Below are 10,768 nucleotides of genomic sequence, written 5' to 3' on the forward strand. Positions count from 1 at the left end.
GTGGGGTACGTCGTAGCCTCTACGGAGATTCATAGTCAGGCTAGTTAGTCACAGTCTAAATCAGGCCTTGTTTGGGAAAGTGGACGACAGTAAAGCTAAAGTTCTCATAAGATCTGTTTCTAGAGATGGTGATGCCAGAAAATCCACTATATATGGTCTTTTTTTGAGATCTTTGTTAAAACAGCAAAATAAAATTATATATTCAATATAAGTTAAAATGCACTCTCAACTGACAGTTCTTTATGCAATACTGGAGAATCATGAGCTTTTACCTAAAACTCATTAAATACATTTTAAACATCTCATTTTATCATAAAAGTAGCATCCATGTTGCTCTTGTACAATGTTCTAGTGAAATGCAGTAAGCTGCAATTCAGTTGTAATTACAGATCAATGATTACAAAAAACGATGCATCTGAAATCACCACACAGTGAACTTTGAGTGTTGACTATAAAGTAGTGTTGAAGAACACAGAATTCATGTTTCTACTTTGTTTTTTATTTGAGTTTATATAGTTAAGCTTGTGATGTTGCATGCAAGACGAACACAAAGAGGGATGATGTGCAGGACAGCTTGTTACAAACATGCACATGGTTGTGTACTGTACTACAGCTACTGTTTGTAAACAACCAGGAGGTGGCATTCTCATTTCTCAGGTACACAGCTGTTACAAAAATAACTATTTACAACACCCCTCTCTTCGTGGATTTTTTTTTTTTTTTTTTTTTTTTTAAGCAAACACTGTTAACTGTAAATGAAGACTAATATAGATAAAATTAAATTTTTCACACAGGAATGTTCATGGGGCCAGGAGAGCTACCTGTTGTAGGCTCTCTCCTTCTTAGCCCTTTCTAAGGCCTTGTCCATGGTCTTCTCGTTTTCGCCTCTACACTTCGGGCAGTACCACTTGCCTTTAGGCTTATGATGGAGCCCGACGCAGGAGAAATGAAACCACTCAATGGGACATTCGTCATTATCACAGCCAATCATCTCGCCGTAAGACACCTGTTCGCACAGGCAATATGTTGGCTCATCCGGATCAATGGGCAGGTCTGGAGGAGACACTTCTCTCTCTGATTTTCCTTTTGACCTTTTCTTTTTCTTGGAAGATGTTTTGGCCTTCTTTTCCCGAGACACCCCCACTCCCACTTCCTCAGCATGATCCAGACCCCCGTAGCTTTCCCGATTTTCTCCATTTTTCTGACGTCGTGAGCGTTTCCCTCCCGCCTTTTCTCCACCGCCTGAAGATGATGTGACCTCATCGCGCTTCTTGTCGTGGTGACTGGGTTTGCCCACAGTAACTGTAGCTGATGTTGAGGACATCAAAGACGATGCAGTGGTTGTCATGGAGGTGGCCGGAGGAATGTGACTTTCTGGGATTTCTTGAGAGGAAAGGAGTAGTTCTGAATGCCAGTCTATTTGTCGCGTTCGGTTCTCAACCAGCTCCACCTGGAAAAAGAAAGAACATTCATGTTTTGTTTTTTATTTTTTCCAAGTTCACCTAATTTATTTGACAATGTAGACTAAACCATCACACTTAAATAATCCTGAATACAAATCTATGTGAGAAACCCCAAACTACATCAGTATCTGCCATGTCTGTGCCCCGACAGAGCCAATCAACAGCTGAACCAGAACACAAATGAGCCATGTTGCTTGAACTTACACGAATAAAAGCCTTTTAAAGGACTCTCATTAATCATCGTGACGCCTAAATCCTTTTTGGTTTACGTTTTTGTGAAGAGACAATCTGTAGCTCCCTTGGATGCACTGTACGTTTTAAAAAGCCAACTCTGATTAAGATTTGTTGAACATAAATTTTGCCTTCTTTGCTGAATTAACTAGAAAGAAGTTCATGCTTTCAGCAGTTTAGGCATAGCTGACGTCTAGGGGCGTACAAATGTTACTATAAACAGGTTTACAAAGGGTAAACCTGTGTTTGTAGAGGGAGGGATGCGTGCCAAATGGACTAAAAGGATTTTAGCAGCTGTGTATCTGGTTCCACTCCTGGTCGCCCAATCCTTCCCTGCATGTCATTCCCTCTGTACCCCATTTCCTGTTTATCGCTACTGTGCTATCCATATAAAGGCAAGAGCCTGAAAATAGTTTTAAAAAATATATATAAATGTGAATGTTCATAGAGAAATTATTATCAAAGCTATCCACTGTAATTATGTATCACAAAAGGAACACAACCCAACTGAACTTGACATACCAAACATGCCAAACAGGAAGGTCAAACATAGTGTTGTGTTTCTGGTAACTGCCTAGCTTGCATCTACAATAGAGTTATTTAATGTTTACTGCTGGAGTCTTGTAAATGTTTAGATTTTTTTCTTTCTTTCTACAAAAAGATTTCCAAAAAATGTAAACATAAAGCTCATTCAGTCCTGATACAAAAGATCTCTAAAAAGATCCATGAAACCCATTAGTCAGGGTAGGCGTTCTTCCACATATGTCACAGAAGAAGAGTAACGTAGCTTCATCAATGCACACATTAAGACCCGAAAGCTACTTTTTTGTCCAGTTTTTCTTCCACGTACCATTTGACCAGCAATCTGGATCTTTTCATCTCCAAGCTCCTGACTGCGAATCAGTGCCCTCTGAATAGACAACTGAAGCTTGCGCCTCTGAAGGGAGTCAGATTCACGGCGATACCGCTCATAAGCATCATCAAGCTCCTTCAGAACATCTGACAAAAAAAGAAAAGAAAAAAACAAATAAGAACAGAACAGAAATACACCACATGTTCAATTGTATACTTGTTGTTGGGTTTTGTTTTGTTTTTTAACCCTCATCAACACAGACGGAGCAGCAGCATGACTACAGGTTGAAAAGTAAGAAAAATAAATCATTGAAATCTTTTGTATTACTTTGGATTTCTTGACAATATGTCAGGCAAAGTTAACACTCAAGCATTACTACTACATTACAGTTTTAATCAAAATCTTCTGGAAGCAAGTGTCACTAAAGTTTACTGTAACTAAATAAACACTGTATTTCGATCATGTATTATGTGGTTAAAAATGAGATTAAACTGATTGCCAAAGCTGATTAACATCTGGTGCAAATATTATAGTAATGTAATTATACATAGCAAGTACATGTTATTTTGTCATATCCACTACTATTTTGTAATGCATATGGGACCATTTCTCTTTTGCTTAATCTCAGTCTTATGTTTTATTTTTTTATTTAATGTAATTTCTTAAATTACTTTATTTCATCACTGTTATAAATAAAACTTTGCACCACCTCACATAATAAGTCCTTGAGTATGGGACTGTAGTAAATACAATACTTTTATCCATCCATTCTCTTCTGCTTGTCCAATTCAGAATCACAGAGGTGCTGGAACTAGCCGTCATACGCTGAGAAGTGAGGGACACCTCGGATAGGTCACCAGGGCTAACACAAGGAGCTCACAACACATCAAGCTCACATACTGTGAATTTACAATCACCAGTAAACCTAACCCTGTGTATGTTTTACCACCGAGGTAGGAAGCCAGAGTACTGGGAGGGAGGCCATTGGGAAGAACATGCCAACTCCACACAGAAAGGCCTCAGACTGGATTCAAACCAAGGACCTTCTTGTGAGGCAGTAGTGTTAACCTACTGTGCCACAGGATATTTTTATTTGTATTGTTTATGTTGTAAACACTGTTGTAAACAGTGATTTCCCTTGTAGGATAAATCAAGTATCTATCATACAGTATTTAATTGCTGGTTGCAAGGTATATAATACAGCAACTGCTAATGTAGTACATACAATGGCGATTACATACTTGTATATACTACTGTGTGGCTGTAGGTTAACCATCTTATCCATTTGTTCACCTGTAAAATGCACACTTTAAATCACAAATCTTTCTAGGCTTTATTAAATGCAATGTGATTATATATATATATATATATATATATATATATATATATATATATATATATATATATATATATATAATTTCACCATGAAACCTAAACAAATGTAAACATCAAAGAGTAATCTTTACCTTGATACTTGGCATCAATTTCCTTCATGAGGGACACGCTCCTTTGCAAGTCAAAAGGAAGGGACTCCACAAGATCCAAATACTCCTCCACATAGTTCACAACAACGTGACCTGGGTCACCATTGGTCGGGTTCAGCATTGCGGATCCGTTTCCCCGCCGGCGCACTCCTACACCAACACCCGTTAACAACATTAGCTTTTTCATTGATAAATCTAATACTCAAGTTTGCAAGTAAATATTACTTCACTGCCTCAAACGTTTTTGATTGAAGCATCATAACGTGTGTTTTACAGCGTTTTCGTCGTGTTTACTAACACCTGTAATCATGAATCAGTTCTGGGCTGCAGACATACAGAAGAGAAGACAACTGATCTGCAGTCAGCCATACTGATGAAATTGCTACGTGTACTGCGAATGTGCCAACTGTTAGCTAACTCGAACTACCAATGCAGGATCTGCAAAGAAATACAAGACCCGGTGACTTCCGGTGGATAGCTGATAACTAGAAGCTGCTCGTATGGGGTGTCCTTACAGCAAGGTCTTCACAACTACAACGGAGCAGACAACTGTAATGCTAGCTAGCAGTGTTTCCCGGGGAACTGTAATCATTCTGGCTATGTGGAAGAATCACAGATGGATATGCTAACACAAAGCCTGCCACAAACAACAGGACACAAGTGAACTGCTGTGCTTGAATATTTCATCAAAAGCAGCAGCCGCCCTGTCGTGTCTAATGCTTGCCAAAGCTAACTACAGCAGCTATCCTGCCCTGCTGCTGCTGAGTCCATTTTAACGTCAAGTAACGATACCCAACTTTTCCCAGTTTGCAAGTTTATGAATCTCTTAGTCTGCACCACACACCTATGAAAATTGGATTTTCAAAATGTGGCGTTAAATGTGGAAGTCGCTGCTAAATGTTTTGGAAAGTTACATCTTAATGTGACAAACACAACGCTTTGAACAACGGTCACCGAAGTGAATACGTTTCACCTTCAACACATTAAGCACCCACTGAACATTTACGGACAATTCTATCTAACACGACGTGGACAAACAGAATGGTCTTTTACTGCTTTGGCACTTTAAAGTGGTCTTATTTTAACGCGTTGGCTTCGACGTGTCTGTTAGCTGGATTAGCCGGCTAGCTTATAACAATACTAAACGAAATTCAGCTCCAATCCTTACGGAAATACAGAGCAGATACCTCGCCACACTCATTTAGTTGCCATATAAGCGGAGGGTAAGTAAACTTACCTGTGAATACTCCGAGTTAACCTTACAGACTCTGTGATGCGGCTGTGGGTCTTGTTGCTAACGCTAGGTCGCGCGCGTGTGTGTGTGTGTGTGTGTGTAACTACGGTGGACTCGCAACAACGGCGCTAGCTGTCGGCTAATTCAGCTATGCGCATGCGCCGCATACTTTACACGAATCACACAAAACGCCTCACTCTTCTGCTTTTAGGTTTACGATGCTGCAACCAACCAAAACAATCTTTGTTGTCCAGCATGTATCAGTTTTCATGGACTTTACAAGTTAATATTCCCCACTGACTCTATAAAAGTCACGTTTTCTGCAGTCACTCACCCAGTAATACTTCCATGATCGCTTTTAAGAACTTTGTCGAAACAAACAAACAAAATCACATTTATAATTTATTTCAAAACATATACAGGTTTCTGGTTTAGTGTGAGCCCATTCCTCCTAATACCTTAGTCTCTTTGGTGGGCTTGGTGAAGGCATTCATTATTCAACAAGTGGTTTTCTTTTTGTTACTTTTCCATTAAACATAACACAAACAACACGTCAGTGTGTATATTTTGCACCAGATTTCGATTCCGGGTTCAAATCAGTCATTAAAATTCAGCTAAAGAAGAACATTTCTTTCAATCCCGAAAAGGCTACGTTAGGAGCGTAAAATTAATTCTCTTTTTACAACTGTTTGCATCGCTGACTGTTTTTAGCTTTCGAACAGCTTTTTGAAGGCTGAGCTGATCTCCTGGATCATGTCTGACGTGGTGGTGGACCTGCCATGCCGCTGGAATGCTTGACTGTTGCACTGCCTGGTGAGCGAACAAGCACCAAATGCAGCAACCACTGAGGGATTCATACTATAGGGGAGCAAAGGGAAAGAAGAAGGGAAAAAAAGGGGATATACATCCAAATAAAGTGATCACGTACATTTCTCTGTGCAACATCACACTTTATGCATTCATTACATAGGAAAAGCCAAAAAAAAAAATCATCTTTAGTGAGAAGTGGTCAGAACATTTGGTGATATTTTTTATACACTCTCAGCATGTAAATAAGTGCACTCTGTAGGTAATGTGTGTAAATATATTTTAAAAAAATATTTTTTTTATCCATTGAGCCCTGAAAAGCTTGGCCTATATATTCATTCAAACATAGCACAAAAAGCAAAAATCATGCCTTCACCTTCTGATCATTCCTGCTGTGGAAGCAGCATGGGCCCAGTGTGCCAGCACTCCCATAGATCCAGAAAGGAGATCCCCCTGTCCACCGCATCGTCTCCCGCTGCCTTCCAAGTTGCATGAGTACACTACAAACAGCAGAACACAACACAGCGTCACAAAAAGATCTCCAAACCATCTGAGAATAAACAAACTGAACGATCAGCTGGAAGAAATTAAAGCACGTTCTGTTTGATGCCAACCTTTGCTGCCATCTGTGATGAAATCCTGCTCCCCCTTCAGCACCAAGGTGAGGTTGCCCATAGCTACACTGAGCTGCATAACGCTCCGCTGATAATCACTGCTGTCCATGGGCTCATGGTGCTAATGCACACAAACGAGGCAAAAAGACACACATCAGCATAGAGGATCGCACGTTATTTGCTGTCAACTAGTGAGTGGGACTGAATTGTGCCAAGAAACTTACCAATGCCTCATACAATCGAGTGAATTCCATGAAGTTAGGCGTAAGGATGCCCTTCTGGTACCCTTGGATAACAGATGGTTGCTGTGTAACCAGCCATAATCCATCCTGTTAAGAATGATCACACACACTATGTATGACTTAGCAAATGAAACACCTTCTGCTCCACAGCTGGGACTTTATTTTATCAAGACTTACTGCGTCAATGACTATGGGGATATCTCTTGCTTTCGACTTCTCAATGACCTCCTGAAATAGAGAGAGAGAGAGAGAGAGAGCACAGGGTCTGTCTTTAATAAGCCTTCCGTTGGGGTGGGGGAAAAAAGAAGAAGTAATTTATCAGCCACCAGTAACACTTGTGCTATATAACAAGTGTTAGCAATAAGACTAGTCCGCCATGCTTATGCAGAAGTATCTAGCAGAGTAGCTGAGACTGTGTTAAGCGCAAAGAAGAATGAATATGCTCCACGTGCCTTTGCTGTTTTCAATAATAAGTCTTCTCTTCCTAAGCCTGGTCCCACCACAAGTCCGTGTAGTCTCGGAAGCCATTTTTCTATTTCTTCCACCGCGTTAGGACTGTCCCTTCATTCACACACATACACACAGATTGTCAGACATGCTGGAATGCACAATTAATCCCAAATTTTCAATTAGTTTGCAAGGCAAACACGCACACACAAAGTGAAGACTGACAACACTGTAACGGGTCTCTGAAGTGAGCAAACGCAAATAGAAAGCAGTCGATGTTAATGTTTTCTGTAAGTACCTCTTGTAGAGAAATGAGCCTTTTAACATTTTTTTGCTATAACAAGCTAATAATGGCTTTCTAAGAGCACACTGGCACAGGCTCACCAAACTGAAACACAGTCATAAATGTTACTGTAAGGTTCCCAAGCCGCTCCAGCCACGACAAGTAAGCGTGAGCTGTGAAGGTTTGTACTGTCACACTGACAGAATACCCAGAATTATGACACTACCTGTTCATGATCTGACAAATGTCAGAAATTTAAATATTTAGGACAGTGATTACAGAATCATTGTGAGAAAGCATCGTGTTAATTATAGCACTGGGTAAACTTTGATTTTTTGCTTGCAATAACACACCTTGTAACATTTGTGAATGCATCCAAATACCAGTGCATAATGCTAATAAATACACACCATTGCACTCTCAATGATCCAACTGCTACCAGCTACTTCAAATACTACAGAAAGATTATTATTGGCTCTGTACTTACAGAACTGGATGGACTATAAGCTCAGGGCTGTATGATTTGATTACAACTGCAGCATCTTTGGTGCAGAACACATGAGACAAGTCAGCCCCCTGGAGATGAGAAAAAAAATGTACATACAATATACAATTAGGAATTTAAAAAAAAAAATGAATGGACAAAATTGATAGTCAAGCTTTACTGCCTACCACTTTTAAAGCAGAGATTGCAGCAAAGTAAGGAGCTCCAGTGTAGCTTTAGAGATTAGAGATGAAGAGAAATTAGGGCAAATGTTCCACTGAATTTGTTTTTTTCTTTTAAATCATGCAGGAATCTTTTATGCAACATACTCTTGACATCCTCCAATGATCCCAATACGTCCATCTTGTCCCTTGTGTTTTTTGGATGTCAGCGGAGGGACTATGTTCTTTACCAGTGGCAGGATGTCATCCTCCATACCTCTGTGCGACGTGGAGCCCAAACCGTAGAAGCGCTCAAAAACTGAGGAGATAAACAAAGTGAGAGCGTTCAGTGTATGAGCTAGTTTCAAACCACTGTGGTCGACAACAAAAAACACACTAATACGATCCAAAATAAGAATAATAACTGAGTGTGATCTTTCACATTACAGCTAATCTGCCTTCAGGTTTCTCTCCACATCAAGGCTTCACGCGTAGCACCAGAACTAAATACCTAACGCCTGAGGGTCTGCGCTCAGAAATGGATTCTGCTGTGCGAGAGAGTCTGTCTGGGGCGAAGGGCGTTTGGGATGACCGGAGTGGCCACGTGTATGCGACGGGGAGGTACTGGAAATGACTGGAGCGCGGCCAGGATTCGCCGTCTTGGACGGAGCGGATGCTGAGCCGGAGGAGGAGATGCTGGCGAACATCTGGCCAAGCATCTGAAGCATCTGCAGTTCCCGGGCATGCTCAGCTTCCCGGCGCCGGTCTTCTGCTTGCAAGCGCTGCTCCTCCATCCGGTAGAAGTTGTCCTCGGCTTGGGCGCTCTGCTCCAGGAACTGCTCCATCAGCTTCTCCATGGGGAAATTGGCGCGTCGCTTCCTGGGCCGTTTGGCCGCTCTGGCTGACAAACAGCTGGCTGACTGGCTGCTGTTAGGCGGCTTCGCACAAGTCCCTGAAGTGGAGAAGGGTGTGACATTATGTTAGCACACATACTCGAGTCACACTCGAGGCACTGAAACATGATAAAGCCACAAAAAAGTGATAGTGGATAAGGTTGGACTCACCATTATTCCCCACTGTCACTTTAACAGGAATGGGGATGGGAACAGTTGGGTATTCCAACTTGACTTCAGTCTCAGCGGGATAAGGACACTCCCCTGTGCTCTCAGAGTAAGCATCCTGAGCATCTTCTCCATCCTCCTCCGGGCCATCGACGGCCTCCTCTCCTCCCGCACCGCTGTCTATAAACTCCTGGGCGTCCAGACTCGGCCGGTTACTCAAAATCCTCTCCATGGTGTCATAAAACTTGCAGATCTTGTGATACTGCCCATTATTCCGCAGATTGCCCTCCTTCGCCAACAAGTACTGCCTCTTGAGGCTCTTGATCCGCACCCTACACTGCTCGGGCGTCCTTTCAAACCCCATGGCTCCCAGCCTCCGGGAGACGTCGCGGTACACGAAGCTGTTTCGGAAGTTTCCATCCAGCGCCGCCTGGATGTCCTGCTCTCCCCAGATGTTCAGCAGCGTCCTCGTCTCCACGTCCGACCACAGGAAGCCCCGCGTTGTGTTCGCTTGCATAGCTGATCCAAAACAGGCCGGCTCTCGGCGTAACCTCCACCCCCGGGGAATAAGTTGATTGGAGAGGTTGACACTGCGGATTATGACGGCCGTTTGCTCTGGGTCTCTGCGCTCAGCCGCATCAATGCCGCGGACCACCGTCAGCCCAAACAACGACAAACGGCCATTTCGCTAGCTCAGAAGGACCAGCCGGGGTAATAATTTTGGTCTTAAACTTGAAGATCATCACAACGTGTGCAGGTCAAACTATTTGTAAGCTAGCTAAAAGCCTAGCCTTCTGTGTTTATCTCATTCGTGTCGTTGTCAAAATGCGTAGCTCTGGGATAAACCGACAGGAGATCGGCTACAAGAGCCGTTTTCAAGCGGCAACACTACATCGAGTAAATGTCCAAACTGACCTCTGATCAGTCCTTTGAGGTTAACTTCACCTTTCTCCGCCTGGTCCCCCGCCCCGCGAACGCATTTCTGCGGGGTCCTAGAGACCCACCTCAGCTCACCTCAACAACGAGCCAAACTGTCAGCTGCTCGGCCAACATGGAGAGCACTGGACGACTCTAACGGCTCACCTAACGTTACAGTCTAAAGTTAGGTTTTAATGAAGTAAAACTTTGAGATAACGTCAGTATCTTTTACCTTTCTCGTTTAAACAGGCCAAGGCGGCGATAAGCGACAGTGCAACTGGGATCGAGCAAAAAGCGAGCGCCTGAATCTGTTGAGGCATGCTCTCATTGCTTGTCTGACTGCAGTCACCCACTCTCGGAGCTTTATCACGGGCTGCAGAGCCCTCTGTGGCACTCAGCTGTCCTTACCTAAACTGGAGCTGCGCTTCAACGCCGGCAAGTGAACGCAAGTTAGCCTGATCATGAGGCGCCCTAATACCCAGTGCA

General features: G+C 42.6%; 2 protein-coding genes across 3 annotated transcripts; both read right to left on the bottom strand.

Annotated features, from left to right (window-relative positions):
- Positions 1–477: 477 nt before the first annotated feature.
- ing1 (inhibitor of growth family, member 1) lies at positions 478–5,381 on the bottom strand. The gene is made up of 4 exons (XM_006788319.3): positions 5,269–5,381; positions 4,014–4,181; positions 2,545–2,693; positions 478–1,450 (listed from the first exon to the last, which is right to left on the bottom strand). Exons 2-4 carry the CDS (start codon positions 4,150–4,152, stop codon positions 818–820), a joined length of 921 nt encoding a protein of 306 aa, XP_006788382.1. The 5' UTR covers positions 4,153–4,181; positions 5,269–5,381; the 3' UTR covers positions 478–817.
- A 273-nt stretch (positions 5,382–5,654) lies between these two features.
- Positions 5,655–10,684, bottom strand: naxd (NAD(P)HX dehydratase). Of its 2 annotated transcripts, XM_087829748.1 has the most exons (13): positions 10,515–10,684; positions 10,369–10,373; positions 9,368–9,992; positions 8,815–9,255; positions 8,472–8,622; positions 8,331–8,376; positions 8,146–8,234; positions 7,381–7,489; positions 7,106–7,156; positions 6,911–7,015; positions 6,687–6,807; positions 6,449–6,572; positions 5,655–6,123 (listed from the first exon to the last, which is right to left on the bottom strand). In XM_087829748.1, the coding sequence occupies exons 1-13, from the start codon at positions 10,600–10,602 to the stop codon at positions 5,973–5,975; spliced, it is 2,106 nt and encodes a 701-aa protein (XP_087685874.1). In that variant the 5' UTR covers positions 10,603–10,684; the 3' UTR covers positions 5,655–5,972. The 2 variants fall into 2 exon arrangements, with proteins under 2 accessions (XP_087685874.1, XP_006788383.1); XM_006788320.3 differs by lacking the exon at positions 10,515–10,684 and having other exon boundaries at positions 9,368–10,460.
- Between the last annotated feature and the right edge of the window lie 84 nt (positions 10,685–10,768).

This window comes from Neolamprologus brichardi, chromosome 16 (genome assembly GCF_056152115.1).
Source record: "Neolamprologus brichardi isolate AB-2024 chromosome 16, ASM5615211v1, whole genome shotgun sequence".
NCBI lineage: Eukaryota > Metazoa > Chordata > Actinopteri > Cichliformes > Cichlidae > Neolamprologus > Neolamprologus brichardi.

Excerpts from the sequence above, each read along its gene's own strand:
- ing1 (XM_006788319.3), bottom strand. The coding sequence starts at position 4,152 with ATGCTGAACCCGACCAATGGTGACCCAGGTCACGTTGTTGTGAACTAT. Across the intron at positions 2,694-4,013 it reads AATTGATGCCAAGTATCAAG|ATGTTCTGAAGGAGCTTGAT; the intron begins GTAAAGATTACT and ends TTTTTTTGTCAG. Across the intron at positions 1,451-2,544 it reads TCCAGATTGCTGGTCAAATG|GTGGAGCTGGTTGAGAACCG; the intron begins GTACGTGGAAGA and ends TTCTTTTTCCAG.
- naxd (XM_087829748.1), bottom strand. The coding sequence starts at position 10,602 with ATGCCTCAACAGATTCAGGCGCTCGCTTTTTGCTCGATCCCAGTTGCA. Across the intron at positions 7,016-7,105 it reads TCCCCATAGTCATTGACGCA|GATGGATTATGGCTGGTTAC; the intron begins GTAAGTCTTGAT and ends CATTCTTAACAG. Across the intron at positions 6,808-6,910 it reads CTCGATTGTATGAGGCATTG|CACCATGAGCCCATGGACAG; the intron begins GTAAGTTTCTTG and ends TGTGTGCATTAG.